We start from the raw sequence: 18,644 nt of genomic DNA, 5'->3' as shown, positions 1-18,644 counted from the left end.
GCGATATACTGCTGCTATTCTTTTCACCCCAAAGTGCATAACCTTACACTTTGCCACATTAAATTGACATCCATTTTTCCTAGCCGTCCTCCAAACTATTCAAATCATCCTGTAAAATTTTGACATCCTGTGCACTCACAATTGCTCTACCCAACTTTTCATCATCAGCAAACAAGTGAACACTTCCTCTCAAATCCTTTCCAATATCATTGATGAACAAATTGAAAAGCAGTGGTCCAAGAACAGAGCCCTGCGGCACTCCACTAGTCACAAGACGTCTTTTAGACTCCACTCCTGAATAAACCATTCTCTGATCTCTCCTTCAACCATCCTCCTATCCATCTCATCAACCCTACATCTATCCCCATCTGCTCCAGTTTACTGATTAGGGTTCCATGTGGTATCCTATCAAAGGCCTTGGCAAGGTCCAGTAGTATCACTGTAAACCCATTACCCCTATCCAGTTCAGCCATCACTGTGTTATAAAACGTGAGCAAGTTACTGAGGCATGATCTACCCTTCACAAAACTATGTTGTCCCCCATATAATATCCCATTTTCATCTATCCAATCCTGTATTCTTTTCTTGACTAATTTCTCTAAGACCTTGACAATGATTCCTGATATGCTAATCGGTCGGTAATTTACAACAGCAGTTTTGGAACCACCTTTATGCAGTGGAACTATTTTCCCCTCTTTCCACCCGCTCGGGACTAACCCAGACCCGAGACTCAAATTAAACAAAATGGTCAAGGGTACTGACAATTCTTTAGCTGCTTCACATATGACATGAGCTGGTATACCATCCAATCCCACAGATGTATTGACATTGAGGTTATGCAATAGACTACTCACCTCCACTTCATTCACCACAATTCCCGTATAATCTACTGGTTTATTCGTTTCTGCAATGTCACCACCTGGATGATATATTCTTGCAAAGTGCTCACTCAGTAACTCAACTGATTCAGTTACCTCCCTACCATTGGCATTCTTTAAAATCATTCTGCCATGTACATTTTTCCTTTTACTTGCTACATATCTAAAAAACTGTTTAGGATTCTCTTTAGCCTGCATGGCCAATGTTCTTTCGTAATCCTTTTTTGCTTTTCTTACCACACTCGTCACCCTTCTGGCCTGCGCTTTATACCGTTCATGTGCCTGCTGGTCACCTTTCTCCTTAAATTCCCTCCATAGTTGTTTCTTTTTTTTTTTTTGCAGCTCAAGCTTAATGGTGTTATTCATCCATTTAACCCCTACTTGATTTATTATTCGGACTCTAGGTATACAGTCAGCCATTGCTTCATGCAAGCACTTCTTAACTACCTCCCATGCACTATCAACTTCTAGTCCTTGCAGTTGTACATGCCATGGCACTGAGCCAATCAAACTCCTAAGCTTGTCATACTGTCCAGCCCGATAATTCCACATGTACCGTCTTAATTGAAAATTCTACACCTTTAGCCACCTCCCAAGTCAAGACCCTATGATCACTCTCACCGATTGGTGGCAATGTGGTCATATTTGTTACAGCCAAATCCTCAGATGTAATTACTAGGTCAGGCACTCTCTGACCCCTAGTATTTTCCATTACATGCTGTTGCAGATAGTTATCCCTTAACCACATAAAATCCAATTCCTTCCTCCCGTGTGTCCTCTCCTCACTCCAATCAATGTGACCATAGTTGAAATCTCCCATAATAATCACCCTCCTTCCACTCATATCTTCTATTTGCTTGTGCATACTGTCACCACCATCTTTTCCATCACCTGGTCTATAGCAGCACCCAATTGTATATTTAGTTCTGCTAGCCACAATCTCACACCAAATGGCCTCAAATGTGCTCTTTTCTCTATCCTGCAATTCAACTTCTATTCTCCTTGGCTGTAGCTCATCAGCTATCATCAACAATACTCCTCCCCCATTTTATTCTCTGTCATTCCTGAACACACTATACCCATCACATTCAATCCCACTAGCTATATCATCTACAGTCAGCCATGTTTCACTAATACCAATAACCTGTGGTCTGGAAGTGCCAACCATGGCCAAAAACTCTTCCTTCTTGTTCCTAATACTCCTAGTATTAGTGTACATGAGTTTAAGACCCCCATTAGCCCCAACCCTACCTTGATGCCTTATATTAACTATCCCACTCTGATTTGTTGTCCTTATTTGCTCGGGCATATTATATTCATTCTTACATGCAACTGCCTCCCTAAGGACTGTATATCTACCCCCCCCCCCCTTAATAAATCTAGTTTCCCTGAATTTGCATATCCACCACATTCAGTAACACTTTCTCAAGTCTTCTTACACCGTAACCATTCAAATGCAAGCCATCCATCTTATATACATCCTTTCGCCCATCGAACTCACTCCACATGTCCACAAATTCCAGACCACTCATCATACATAACCCACGCATATAGTCATTCACAATTATGGCCCTCCTTTTAAACATTTCACTGTCATACCGTGGCAAAAGACTAATCATTCTAACTCTCTCGCTCTTTTCTTTTGCTACCTCAAACAATTCATTCAGGTCTTCTATCATTTCCATTTTATCTCCTTTCAAATCATTGTACCTGCCACAACAATCATTTCTTTCACCCTTTCCTTCTGCTCTCTAATAGACTCAGTTATATCCTTTATGGTCGCACCAGGTTGGTACGATTTCGTCAAATCCTCTACTAACACACCTCGTACTAACGAGTCTCCATACAGCACTCTATCCTTCATTTTGTTCATGTTCACCTTCATACATCTATTTTTCGTGTCATACCTTTTATTATTGGTTGGTTCATTCAGTCGGCTTTTGTTCATGCACTCTAGATGCTGTTTTGCCCTTTCTATCGCACCATTCAACAACGCGATCTCACTCAATGCATCTCATCTTTTTTATTCTCTGAGAAACCATTAATACTATCATTCACACTCTCACAATTCTCATGTACAACCTTACCGTTTCTTGTCATATCCCTATTTTCTTCATTCTGAAGTTTGACAAAAACATCACACTCACGATCCGAAATACACTTCAATTCCTCATTCTCCCTACATTTTCTACACACATTCAATCCTTTATTATCATCTAACCGCACTCTGCAAAGCATACATTTCACAGCTAGTACACTGACTCATTTCTTTTATACTACCGTTCTTTGATAAAGATGGTGAACCATCATTACTGGCCGCTATTTTCCTTCGTACAGGTGCCATACTTATTTGCAACGTGTTTTATCAAATTATAAGTTATAACACACGAACAGATGCACTAAAATACGCAATATTAAGTAATTTTATCAACGATAACTGAAAATAATACTTATCTTATCAGGAGCTTGCACGAACACTACACACTACGATATAACCTCGAACTCAAACTGAAAAGCAGTTTTGTCCATATTTACACTGGGAAACAGATCAATGATCTACTGAATGTTCCATTTCCTTCCAGAGCTTTTGTGGATTGTATGATTAAACAGTAGCAAACAAATTAATCTGAATTTTCATCAAGTTTTTGGCTTCAGTTCACAATAATATTGGTTTACTATTTATGGTTTTATTTTGGTTGAGGGTTGTGCATTTTAACTGTCTCTATGAAGTTTATTAATAGTGTAAACCAGTTGATATTCATAGTGTATTGAGTAGCTATAAAATGGATTACATCTTCAAGATCTTGAGTAAGCATAGTTTTCCTTTTTTTTATTCATGACTCAAAGACAAATTGCCAATCAGTGTGGTACTGTTAATGCGATTTTAAAGAGGATTAAACCAGTACCTTTTCTCCTGACAGAAAACAAAAATATGGATAAAAATGGAAAACACTATGCCTTACTCAAAAAAAAAAAAAAAATTCTGTATCATAATATTAAAAATGTATTTTTGTTTGGCCTTTTCATTTTGCTGCATTATATATTTCAGTATTCTATTCTCAAAACAAGAAATAAAACTCATTATATAATATAATACAATTTGATCACTAAAATATTTAAATGGGTATGAGAAAGTGCAGAAATCAACACTGCATTTGCATGTGAACATGTATACTTATTTATATATAAAAAAACAACTATAAGTTTGCTAATTTATAATCCTTCAAAGAAGAAATACATTTTCTTGTGCCAAAATATTGATATAGCTAATGCGAATATGTATTATATTTTGCTCTTAACTAAACTTTTGCCGTAACATGAAATGATTCCATGTGTTGTTTCCAATAACTTTTGTGAATGTGCTATTGTGTGTCCATCTATTTATTACCATTTATGCAGCAAGTTTTGGGCTAAGTATGTCCATCACCACTAGAAACATACATGCAGAACCCATATCACCCCACCCCCCAACATGAACCACACTTGCAAAAGGTTGAAACCTATCCATACATTTGCACTGTGGATGGATTAAGCATTAGATAATCAAGTTCCGCTGCTTTAGAGACCTTAGCATGAACTAAGAACTTTTTCAAGCCACCACTTCAGGTTCCTACAATGCAAGAAGGCCATGAAATTCATCTGCCATCTACCCAAGACATTCATAATTATCCACACTTACAGTATGAATAATTGTGAATGTCTATATATTGCAAATTCAAACTCATGTCCTATTAGTTTGCGAGGTAATATCCACCTGCCAACCTGACTGATGCATCACGTGTGAAACATTTACAGTAAAAAATTGAATGGATTATAAAAGCTATATTAAAAAACAAAGTTTTTACCAAATGAACATAATTCATAATTTTGTTAAATAGTGTTATTTGACACATTTCCTTCATATTCTATACAGTTATGATCTAGCAAATGGAGTTATTCTCAAACCAATCAGCAAATGAAAAAAAAAGTTGAGTAGAAAAGGTTGATAGAGGCAGTTGTAAGTGCTTTGTTGGTGAACAACAAACTCAATAATGGTTCATGGGATGAGACTTGGGATTCCATGGAGATGTCTATGTAATGATAATAATGTGTATGCATGTATGTGTAATAATACATGTGCACACACAATGAAACTAAATAAAAAGCAAAGTGTGAATGTTGAAGAATATATCAACTATCACCTGAAAGGTTTGGTAATAAAAAACACAACAGGAAAAACTTTTATTTAACATCACAGAGATAAATAAACTAATCTATTTATTCACAAAATCAATCATATTACAATGGCTGCAAAATGCTGACTTATATTTACATAAAATTTCCCAGAGATCTCTATCGGCTGATTCGGTCCCATCGCCATATTGTTGCATCATCACAAACACAGAGTAGAAGGCTACCATCACGGTTTAAACTGGTTTGGCGTATGGCACTGTTGCATTTTGGATGTGTCAGAATAGAACACCTACAAAAAAATAAAATAAAATAAAACAGATCTATCTATCCACAAACAGTGTGTGTGTGTGTATACACAGTAAAACCCCCTTTTTACACTTTTCAGGGGACTGATGGAAAAAAGTGCAAATAGTAGGAAATGTAAAAAAACATTAAAAAAAAAGGCTAAAAGATGACTTACTGCTAGTATGCGAGTCTACATACTAGATTACAAAATTTAATAACTGAAAATAAATGAATTTACAATTACTTACATTTATCTATTTATCAATTTGTACTGTGATAAAAAAATCACGGTATTGTTCATCACTACATTACTGCTGCAAACATGCAAGTCACTGTGATGGCGAAAACGAAACTACAGCAGAAAGCAATGCCATCTGGGAACAGAAATGCGCAGATTTCTGCAGAAATCGATTCGAAAATCAATATTGCCACCTGAGGAAAAAATGCAAATCATGGGAAATAACGTCTACATCAAGTTGTTAATGGCAGGAAAACAATATATGCAAGAATAGGCTTTAAGACGGGACCAGTGGAAAATGACGTAAATGGCAGGAAAACGTAAAAACAGGGATTTACTGTATGTCTCATCTCATCTTCCTTATACCCTCTTTTACCTTGCGGTGTCAAGGGTCCATTGATCATCGAACCTCACTCCGTTTACAGGATAAGGTGGGCAGCCTTATGCCCCGGTGTATCCTATAGCCTGTAGTGTTGAGTTCTCAAGGCCAGTTTGCCTGCTTTGCAGGATGAAAAACCCCAGAATAAACTGGGGAAAAAACCCTGCTGTCCATGCCCAAGACTGGCTAACTTGGCTATAGCTGAGGAAGATCCTTCAGCTTCTCACGTCACCGACGGGAATCGAACCTAGGACACTCCTTCCCCAGGCATATGGTTGCGAAGCGCATAGCCACTAGGCTAACCACACGGAATTTTTTACTGTATGTATATATATTAATAGAGAAAAAAATGAGAATTTATTGCTTACTTGTCTCTTGCTGTACAACGATGATAAATGATACAAGACAAGAAATTATACTCATGTTTTAATCCTTTACCAAATGCAAAGGCCAAACAAAAGTTTATCATGGAGTATCTTCTAGACTGCTTGTATACAGGGGTTGTTGATTTTACAATGTTTGAGTATCCCATAATGCACAGCATACTAACCTTTGGATATGTATTCTGCTATGCATTATGGGAAGATCACTATCCTGACTAGTTTTGACCTTTACTGAGGTCTTATTGATTAGAGTTGAACCTGAAGACAGTGAATACTAAATCAAAAGTCCTGAAGATACTTTACCTCCACAAGACAGCTTCCCACTGAAAAGATCTTCAATAAAGATAATTTCTGGTTTAGTATAATTAATTTTTTAACCAAGTGAAAAAAAAAACCTTCTACACGAAATGACGAAGAAATGCAATGAATCCTAACATTAAATAATTATAATTGAAAACTAATTTAAGAATTAGTGTCCCCCCCCCCAAACCAAACCCCATTTTTTCTTTTTAGGAGAAAACTAGGCATAATTTATTATTTTATGATAATCACAGCAATGAAAGTTCGGAAGTCTACAGCATATAAGTGATATCATGGATGCACTAAATGCAAAACCAATTTTAAAATGGGACCATCCAATTTTTCAAGATTTTCAAGCTGTTTCATGTAAGTCTGGTTATAGCTGGATTACTTGGCATGATTCAACAAAAGTGGAAGAAGAAAAATAAAATAAAGTTTTTTATGTGAATCTTTTCCCAATTTTTTTATGGATAACATTATAAGCTGGTTCCGTTCCCTTGCTCTAGACACCAAGGATAGTACTTTTTTTAAGCCACTTAAAGTTTCCAATAAACAGGGTATTGGGCACCAGACGAAGTCTAGCAAATCTGATTTATTCTTTCAGAAACTGTAGTGCAACACAAGTAATTTCCACATGCCAAAATCAAGGAAGTTTTCTGGTCTATTCATGTTTATTTCATTTAATTTGTGCTAGCAAAGCATTTCTCCTTAACCAACACATGAAGTCAAGAAATGCCTTGCTTTTATTTATTAATTATGAGATTAATAGTATAACCACACCACCACTTTTTCTGGCTTTCCTCAATACTATTTTAAGAACTTCTACTGACTGTGCTAAAAGAGTTTTTGATAGTATTTGTAGTCATTATTATTATTATGGGCGACTACAGGGAGTCCTTAGACTCATCGAGGGAGGCCTAAACATCATGTCCACACAACTATATGACATTCTCACAGTATCTATCATACCTTGCCTTGAACTCACTCACTGTCATAGCACCCACAACAGACTCTGGCAGCTTATTCCACTCATTTACCACTCTAAAAGTAAAGAACCCAGCTCTAACACCCTTGCTAACCACACTCTTACCCAGCTTCCATAGGTGTCTCCTAGTTCTCCCGCCACCAGTCTGATCTCAAAAATATCCTCTGAATTAAACCTATAGAAACCCTTTAGCAATTTGAATGTCTCAATCATATCTCCCCTTTTCCGCCTATCACCTAATTTCTGCAACCCACAAATCTTCAACCTGTTCTCATATGGTTCATTCCATAGACCTGCTATCATCTTGGTCACTCGCCTCTGGATCCTCTCCACCTCTTCCCCATCAAGAAGAAACCTAGGTGACCAAATCTGGGCACAGTAGTCGAGATGAGATCTTATCAAGGCTCGGTACAGAGGTACAATAACTTGCTTGTCTCTGCTCATCAAAGTATTTTTCAACAACCAAGTGAGTTGACGAGCTGATTTAGTTACTTTTGCAATGTGCCCCCTAAACTTCATCTCCCTATCCACCAACACTCCCAAGTCCCTGGCCTCATCAATCTCCTGGAGTACAGTTCCACCAATGTGGTATACTGCTGCTAATCTTTTCACCCCAAAATGCATAACCTTACATTTTGTCACATTAAATTGACATCCATTCTCCTTAGCCCAGACCTCCAATCTATCCAAGTCGTCCTGCAAAATTTTGACATCTTCTGCATTCACTATTGCCCCACCCAACTTTGCATCATCAGCAAACAAATGAACTGTTCCTCTTAGATCCTTCCATATATCGTTAATGAACAAATTAAACAGCAGTGGTCCAAGAACAGAATCCTGTGGCACACCACTAGTCGCAGGCCGTCTTCTCGACTCCACTCCTGAATAAACTACCCTCTGATATCAACCACCCACCTATCGATCTCACCAACCCTATAACCATTCCCATATGTTGTAGTTTACGGATTAGAATTCCATGTGGTATCCTGTCAAATGCCTTAGCCAGGTCCAGCAATATCACTGTAAACCCATTACCCTTATTCAGTTCAGCCGTCACTGTGTTATAAAACTTGAGCAAGTTACTGAGGCATGATCTACCCTTCACAAAGCTATGCTGTCCCCCGTACAGTATCTCATTTTCCCTTGACTACTTTCTTCAAGATCTTGACAACGACTCCTGATATGCTGATCGGTCGGTAATTTGCAACAGTAGTCTTGGATCCTCCTTTATGCAGTGGAACTATTTTCCCCTCTTTCCACACCATCTCGGGACTCAGATTAAACAACATGGTCAAGGGCACTGATAATTCTTTAGCTGCTTCACATAAGACCCGTGCTGGTATACCATCTGATCCCACAGATGTATTCACATTAAGGTTCTGTAATAGACTATTCACCTCCACTTCATTTATCACAATTCCCATATAAACTAATGGTTCCTTAATTTTTTCAATGTCACCACCTGAATGATATACTCTTGAAAAGTGCTCGCTCAGTAATTCCACTATATCGACTGATTCAGTGACCTCCTTACCATCATCATTCCTTAAAATCATTTTGCCGTGTACAGTTTTTTTTTTTGTTTGCAGCATATTGAAAGAACTGTTTGGGATTCTCTTTAGCTTGCATAGCTAGTTTCCTTTCATAATCCATTTTTGCTTTTCTTTACCACACTCGTTACCCTTCTGGCCTGCACTTTATACTGTTCGTGTGCCTGCGGGTCATCTCTTTCTTTAAATTCCCTCCACAGTTGTTTCTTTTTTTGCAGCTCAAGCTTAATAGTGTTATTCATCCCTTTAACCCCTACTTGTTTTACTATTCGGACCCTAGTAGTAAAATTGGATCGTACTTCTTCCTTGTATTCGATCCGCCATCTTGTTTTAACTTAGTTTTTAAACAAGTAATTAGTTGCTGGTTGATTACTAATTTTAATACAGAGAAATTTATATTTTTAGACTGCGCCACTCTATATCTAGATTAGTCTATTGGAATATAGTGGAACCAACCAATAACTAATCTTTTTTATAGTAACTTTATTTCTTATACAGGCTGAGTTTATCTCTTAATTTTAAGGCTCCCGCTAGGTTCGATAATTTTATGAAAGGTACAATAAACAAGATTCAGGCAAACACAAATTTAAAATCAATAAAACAAAACATTTAATTCAGGATCATATAATATACACTTAAGTTCAACTCTGACAAGAAAATAATCTAAATATCATAGCATACAGGTCACAACATCTCATAGATTCAATCTATGATCACTCTGCTATCAAACTTACAGCTTTCACAATTGAATTAACTTCTAATAGAGTTCAATATCACAAAATCTCTTAATAACAATTTTTACTATTATCACACAGTCAGCAAAGTCTCAATACATTAATGGTGGCAACAACTGCTTCACAAGTATTCACTTTCATACGTCTTACTCCAGCTGATTTCAGCAAAAAACGTTATAGTTAATGTGGGGAATAACAGGAGGAATCACACATAAATGGACAGTTCTTACCGGGTAAATCCTCTGCTCATCAATTTCACTATGGGCACACTTAATAACTGTATTTATTTCACACACTATGGCAACACTAATTAGAATAAATCTTCTCAATGATAACTGAACTTTTAATAGTTGCACTTTACATGTATGGACATATTTGGATAAAGGAAAATGCTCATTCCTTCCTCAACACTATTTGATTAATTCAGCACTCTGTTAAAGTTCCATGAAACCTAATGGAACACGCAGTAATTCTTTAACTTCTAGAATTATTCTCAGTTGCCTAATACTTTCCCGGTAATTTAATAGCTTAATTACAGCACTAAGGTTCTAGGTTACAGCAATCCTTTGCGTTCCTTTTCTGCTACTCCGTATTTTCCTCATCTGCCTATGCTATACTAAAATGCTCTCCTATCCCTGAGTGGTCCGTCTGATAAAGAAAAGAGCCCCGGTTTTCTCTGCTCTTAGCTTATATACCTCCCTTCTATTTTCCCGCCAAAATGTTTCTCGTGCTCTTGTTTATGTCAAATTCCTTCTCTCAGTTCAATACAATATCTTGCCATTCACGCACGTGCCAGCTATTTCTTGCCCGTCTCCATAGTAACAAACAAATTAAAATAAAAACAGAAGTATTGCATAACATTAAAAAAAAATTAAAAAAAAAACTAAAATATTATAATTCACATAAGGTATATTAAGAATATACAGTTCCTCATAATATTAAATTAAGAATAATCAGAATAAATAGAATAATATCTCAATACAAGGTTCCATTATTGTCAACACATTTTAAATTAATTAATAAAACTTAATAATTAAACTCAAGGCAATTACATGAATAATAATTTATAACAAGAGATTTACATAAAATAATATTTACAAATGTAGCCTTTGCCATAGTGGATTATGTTGGATTCTGAAAGGAATATTAATAATCTAAATTTCTCTTCATTCAGAATCCAACGCTAGGTATACAATCAGCCATAACCTTCTGTAAATGCTCCTTGACCACTTCCCATGCTCTATCGACATCCAGCCCTTAGGAGATTGCATGGCACTGATCCAAGCAATCTCCTAAGCTTGTAATACTTGCCAGCACAGTAATTCCACATACGCCCTGTCTTAATCGAAAATTCCACACACCTTTAGCTACCTCCCAAGACCTTATCACTCTCACCAATAGGTGGCAACATGGTCATATTCATTACAGTCAAATTCTCAGATGATATTACCAGGTCAAGCACTCTCACACCCCTAGTATTTTCAATTACATACTGTCTCAGATAGTTATCCCTTAATAATTGAATAAAATTCATTTCCTTCCTCACGTGTCCTCTCCTCCTTCCAATCAATGTTACCATAGTTGAAATCCCCCATAATAATTACCCTCCTTCCACTCATTTCATCAATTTGTTTATGCATACTATCTCCACCATCTATTCCATCACCTGGTCTATAGAAAAAAAAGTATTTTTTTCTATGACGATTTTACATGAGCAATTAAATTACATAAAATACTTGTAATTAAAATAATGTATAATTCACTTCACTGTATTAAATCTGGTAACAAATTGTTAGAATATTTAAATAAGAACCACTAAAATTGTAATTAAAATTAAACTCAGACAGGATTAGGCAAATAGACCTAAGGCTAGCGACAATCACGAAGGTCACCGGATTATAAGTTTTCCTGCAAAAACCCAATGATAGCGTGGGTGATGGAGAAAACCCTCCAGTAAATCCGGGGGACTTAAATTGAAGATGGGCCAAGGTCGAGAGAATGATATAAAAGGCAGAGATTGAGGGGCCAAAGTGCTCTCGTTTTGAAGTTTTGTTCCTGTGCCAAGTCTTTTCCGAGGATGGAGAGAGTTGCGTTCCCGTGAGCAGCAGCTCCGGCGAAGATGGGAAGTTCGCTAGTAGCAGAGATGGTCCTTTCAAGATGTCCCACCATATGATTCTTCGATGATCTACGTGTGTGCCTGATCGGAATTTTTGCTGGGAAGAAGCGGAATGTGCCCATAAGCCTTCAGGATCTAGGACTGTGTAATGAACCGGCAAGATTGTAAGTAAAATGTTTTATGTAATATCCTAGATTGTTAAGTTCAAATGACGAATGTTGGTTCTGTTATTTATAAGCATAGAAAGTACTAGAGAAGTTGTAAAGCCGTACTTCTGTTTGAATAGTAGTATATAGAGTTCTAAAGATTTGCTAATGTTGTGTAATGCTAATTGATTGTGGTTTTAGTTTTTGCCTTTTGTTGTTTATAACATGAGTGAAGTTTAAGTGTGTTTTCTATCCAAGTGTCTGAAAAGTTGCTATTTGAATTTTGTATGTAATTTGTCTTAGAACGAATAAACATGTTTGTTTTGTTAACAGCTTGCCTGATCTTGTTTAGCCAATGCACTGTCTCATAAAAATATCGAACCTGTGTGACCTAAGAATAGTAATAGCCACGACTGATAAAAAAAATAGGAGTTGCTTGAGATAGAGTTAATTTAAGAGTTATTTTCGTGCTTAGCTGAATGTTTCTCTTGTATGTAAGGGAAAGAAAAACAATTCTTTTACGCGATCCTTAATGGCACAGTCAATAAAAAAAATAAATTTTTAAGAATCAATACAAGTAAAATACAGCAGAGTAGATTAAGGAATTGGTTCCAGCCAGAGGCTTTTCCTAAGTCTACAATTCAAGCATGTGTAAGAGCATACTTGCGGCCTTGTGAAGTGGGGGGGGGGAGTAAAACAAAGGTTATAGACTAAGGGATTAAGAATATTGCGAGTTTTGTGCATGAATTAGAAATTGAAGTCTACAGACAATTTGAACTAGCTCAAGCAACTACAATATTAACTACGTAAGAAAAATTTTACAACGTGCGCAGCCCGACGTAATAATAAATAAAAATAATAATAAAATCAAAAAATAGATATTACAACCCTTACAGAATATAGATTCTATAAGAATTTTTTGTGACAATCCAGTTAAGGAGAAATTCTAAAATATAAACAAAATGAGAGACCTAGTATTTTATATGGGCAATGATTTTTATACTCTGGTAAGTGATCACTATTTTGCTTAATAGGCTTGAAAAAAGTACTACATGTGGTTTCCTATAGCTGAGGTCCAATGAACCATTAGCTTACTCACAGTGCTAATGAGACTTACTGGTCTTACATGGGTGGGATTCTCTTAAAAATAAATAAATAAAAAATCAAAACAATTAAAATTTTTTATTTTTTATTGTATACATGGATTGAGCAACATGTTTTTCCCCAAGTCTCCTATAAGGGTTGATATTGGCAAGCATACATACAAATAAACATCTGTGATATTTCTGCAACTCTTTCTTTTATTTGAATCTCTCCCATGAAAGGTTGCAATTCTATTACACATTAAGCAGGCTGGTTTAGTTTTTATGCTGAATGATGACAGAAATCACATACTATTTAAATATTGTAAATAGCATACACTCTTGTTATTCAAGCAATACATTTTTGAGGAAACAATAATAATAAAAGAAAGGTAACTAAAATGAATTTTTACTCATGGGACATAAACTTACTTAAAAAAAAAAACCCAGCAAACTAGAAGCTACATAGCCATTCAGATGAGAAGTTCATCTGTTCACTTTGACCTATATGGATGTAGCAATGGAGAAAAACCACGATACTGTAATCACAACATGAATAAAACAAGATGAAAGAAGCTGCTGCTAGGAATATCACTGTTTACAGACTGGCTGCATATGATACATCAGGTTGTGATGTGAGTTCTCTGTGAAGAGCCATATTATTCTTTGTATATTCAAAGACTGAATACTGTTCTGGGGTAGGAGCAGTGGTGAGCTATAAGGGGCTCACACGAGCCTTTGTTAAATTTTTCTCAAACTTACGAGCCTCTTGTTCTTCTTGTTTGCTTTTTTATTTTTTTTGAAACATATTAAGCGAGAAACTCATAAGGTAACCTAACAAAAATTAGCCTATTCGGCAGTATATAAATTATTTGGAATTATTGTTTCAACTCCTCTATAACGAATGCACCCAAGCTTGAAAATAAAATAAGCACACGCACTATCTTTACCCTTCTCTCTCTCTTCTAGTAGCCAATCGTATGGTTAAACCAGTAGCCAATCAAATGTTTTTCTTATGTAACATAAATTAACACACTTGATTGTACTCTCATACTTTTTGATTGGAATAAACGTTTTTGTGTGAAATATGGCTTTTTTTTTTTTTTTTTTTGTTAAAATTTCCATAGCTCACCACTGGGTAGGAGTATATATGCATACCTGCTGGATACTGAGTATACAACTTAATTTGGATGATAATGAGAAATGTTCTCATCTCATTACAGCTAAAAGCCATCCTCTCATCCAAGTTATGTTATAGGATCATAAACGATCCATAGCTTCTGATCTTTCTTTCTATTCTTGTCTGACACCTGACATTGAGGATGCCATTCATTAAAGCTGCAGAAGCACTTCAAATTTCTTGTTTTGGATCCCAGTTAAAGACAGCTTTGATCCTGAGAAAAGTGGGTTCCATGCTGAAATGTTTCTGTACACCTCATGGCCGATGTATCCACTACTACACAAACAGAACACAGTTGAGCATCTGTGTGGTGTCCACATCAAATAATAGCTCATATTATAAATGAATAAGTTCATTTGAAGTTTCTAGGAGGAGTGGCAATGTTACATGAACAGACGGTTGATATAATTAACTATGACAACTTTATTGAATTTATGATCTGTATTTTTTATTTTTTTTTTAAATGTCACTCCCACCTATGAAAGGTTGTAAAACCTATTAGTGTATTAGTAGTGAGGGTTGAATAAAGTTTTTAAAATTCATTTTAGAAATTATGGACTTTACAACTGTGTTATAAATAACTTTTAATTTTCTGACATTTCAATCTTCATATTAAGATCATCATCTGGAGTATATACAAATATACAATGTTACACCCTGATACCTTAAGAATGTAGAATTCCCAGTTATCATGGTGTAACATGAAGAGAAAATAAAATAAAACTCCTGTATAAAAGCTAATAGATGAATTATTTAAAAGAAAGAAAAATATTCTTGCATCCAAGTAAAATATATAACAAAAAAAAGTGTTTGTTGAACTAACTAATAAAAGAAAGAATATTTTAGTGTTGTGATATAAAAAAAAAATATTAGCTAAGTAAGACAGAAAGGATTAGTCATAAGAAATTGTATGTGAGAGGCTAGAGATTAAAATATTAAGTAAATTCTTAAAAATTTGGAAAGGGGATTAATTTAGAGGCTAGCAAAAGAAAAACAACAGACTATCGCTCAGGGTCAATTCCCAGATTTGAGACATCGTCACGGGCTCGCCGACCAAAGGATGTTTGGCAGAAAAACGTACCCTATTGGTCGGTGAAGTTGAATCAAGTAAGGGGCGGAGAAAAGAAATTAAAGAAGGTGCCGTTAGGAGTCAATGTATAAAAGGGTTAGACCCCCCCCACGAGACTTTTTCCGGGATAGTTTCTTCACGAGCTCCTTCATATAGGTTTCACGTGGTTTTCCTGAGTGGCGGGATTGGAGTTAATCTCCGTCGTCACAACAAGGAAACAAAAGTGAGCGGGATTTCGATTCCGTATTTCCTATGGTAAGAAACGACGAATGCCATTTAGCTAAGGAAAGAAGGTATTATCTATGTGTTTCATAATCCAGTGACAACTATGAAAAGAGGGAAATTTGTAAAGAAGTAGGCAGGCGTCCATGTGGCGAGTTTCACAGCCATGGTATAGATGATTCTAAAGTGTGTTCTTAAATCAAGCACGAAAAGTTAAGATCGCGTAAGCACAGTTTATTGCCAAAAGAACTTAGGAGTGACAGATTATAGGAGAGATCATACCAGGATAGTACAATCGGAAAAAGGTAGAGGCCAATATAGAAAACTCAAGAGGAAAAGGTACTGTAAAAATCTCGTGTTAACTGAAAATCGTCTGTAATTGTAATCATTATTCTATTACTGAACTGTTGAAGAGACTAAAGAAAATCACACTAGGACTTTAGTACATGACTGATTATAATGAAAGTATGCCTGTTAATATTATATAAGTAATTATGTGTCCTGAAATTTATGCATGTGTATTGTAACTTATAGGAAAGGATAATTTAATCTACATAGTTTTGGATAGTTAAATAGAGTGAATTGATTACATATGTCCATGTGCTACAGCATACAGCATATTCAGACTAATATAGGGTTAGTTAAGTGTTAATTAGATAAGGGATTATACATATGATTGTATGAGTCGAATTTGTCATGGCGGCATGATCGCATTACTCATATAGGATCATAGCCAAATTACTTGTGATAAGCTAACGTTATTTTGTAAATAATTTCTTAGTATTGAATTGAATTATATTAGAAATTGAATTTTACCATGCTAATGAGTTTAATAAACTTTTGTTCATTGATAAAACAGTTGTCTGAAATTGCTACCCAATACACCACTTGAAAAACGTACGAATCTAATCACGCGGGAAATTAATTTGTTAAAAAACGAGATAAAGTGTCACGACTGCAACATTGTTTCACATTCAGAGATATTTTAGTAATTGCTCCTTGTTTTTGTATTTAATATCTCAAACTAAATGTCCCAAAAGGCGCAGTATAATATAAATATTAGGGACACTAGGGGGGAGGGGAGAAATAACTTAAATATTTGTATTTTTGGGTGATATCTCGTGCATAGATAATAGTTGAACATAGATAAGCAGAATCTCACCAGATAGAATAATAATCGTAAAATGGGACACAACAACAACAAGGACAAGTTGAATTACATTATACACAATAAGCTAAAGAAACAATGATTTTGATCATGGGTTATTCTACTGGCATGACCTCTGGCAAAAAAAAAAAAAAAAATTACAACTTAATTGTTTAGAAACTACATGATTTATTAGTCAGTTTTGACGTCTCTGCCCTCTTTACGAATGTCCCAATCAGTGACACAATCCTTCTTTTACAGAACTCCAGATATCACGGCACTCTTTGCGCATGTATTATGGTCTGGTTATTTTGTATGGCAAAACGCTTTCTACCTACATAAAGAAGGCACAGCCATGGGCTCACTATTAATCGCCCCCCCCCCCCCATTGCTAACTTCTATATGGAATATTTTGAGCAACATGCTCTAGATTCCTTTCCTTTAAAACCCAAAGTCTGGCTTAGATGCGTTGATGATGTTTTTGCAATCTGGTCCCATGGCCGTCAGACACTTTCCTTGGCCACCTTAACAAACAACACAAACAGTTCACAATTGAGATTGAAAATCAGAACACACATCCATTTCTAGATACACTTGGCACACATCTTCCTTCTGGCAGTCTATCCTTCACTGTTTACTGGAAACCAACATATACTGGCCAATATATACACAAACTCCTACCACCACCACCCAACACAAAAACTAGGTGTCATTAATACTCTAAAAAACAGGGCTTCTAAGATCTGCTCCAATGAACATGTGCTGAAAGACGAATTTAAAGTCATCAGCAGTACTTTTCTAAAAAATGGCTACAGCTAAAACACTATTAACAAAATTCTCTACAAGACCTCAATAAAAAACAAAGATAAACCAGAATACAATAAAATTATAACCATTCCTTACATTAAAGGGACATAGATAAAATAAACAGAATACTACAAAAATACAACCTCAAAGCTACCTTTAAACCTGCAAAATTAAAAAGCTTACTCAACTCATCCAAAGACCCACTCCTTCCGCTGGCTCACCCTGGAGTATACCATATTTATTGCACCTGTAATATACCATATATAGGGGAAACAGGACACACAATTCCTATCAGACAAAAGGAAAATAAACAACACATTAAATATAAAGACTATGGTGAAGCTGGCCTTTCTGATCATGCCTTGAACACTCTATATAGAATTGACTGGAAAAGCACATGCTGTTTACATCACACCAAAACATGGTATGAATGCAAATTTAAGGAAGCCTGTGAGATTCTTATCAACCACCTCAATCTGAACAATAATGATGGTCTAAAAATCCCAAGCATATGGAAGGCACATATTCGACCCACGTAATCTTTCTCTCCAAGAGTGAACCATAAACAGGACTGTAGATAATTCAGAATCCTACATCAAAATAACAATTGTAATGATAAAAATAGGACATCATTGTTAATGAAAGAAGACTATCTATATAAAAAAGAATGTTTTTTTTTCATGTTATGTTAAATAGAATTTAGCTTTGATGCAGTTTCTAAACAATTAAGTTGTAAATTTTTTTTTCTTTTTTCACTATAGGTCATGCCAGTAGAATAACCCATGATCAAAAGAAAGGAAAAGTTTTTTAAAATATTTATTTTACTTTTTTTTTTCATAAATAATCATCATCATCAATATCCCGCCATGTACCTTCAAGGGGGGTGTACAGGATATGATAGTACTACATGAAAAAAATTACATCATTACTAACTTCTTATCTACAATTTTCCTCCAAATCAGTCTATTAC

General features: G+C 35.7%; 1 protein-coding gene across 1 annotated transcript in view; it reads right to left on the bottom strand.

Annotated features, from left to right (window-relative positions):
- Nucleotides 1-5,075: 5,075 nt before the first annotated feature.
- LOC150096149 (polycomb protein eed-B-like) overlaps nt 5,076-18,644 on the bottom strand; it is a 196,477-nt gene continuing 182,908 nt past the window's right edge. The window contains exon 12 of the mRNA XM_090409523.1: nt 5,076-5,340. Within this exon, the coding sequence (XP_090265649.1) occupies nt 5,211-5,340 (130 nt within the window). The 3' untranslated portion in view covers nt 5,076-5,210. The remainder of the gene's footprint in view (nt 5,341-18,644) is intronic.

This window comes from Typopeltis vanoorti, chromosome 19 (genome assembly GCF_054136105.1).
Source record: "Typopeltis vanoorti isolate ZY-2024b chromosome 19, IOZ_Tvanoo_1.0, whole genome shotgun sequence".
NCBI lineage: Eukaryota > Metazoa > Arthropoda > Arachnida > Uropygi > Thelyphonidae > Typopeltis > Typopeltis vanoorti.
Note: the sequence above shows the minus strand (reverse complement) of the source record. Positions and strands in the feature narration are given on the sequence as shown.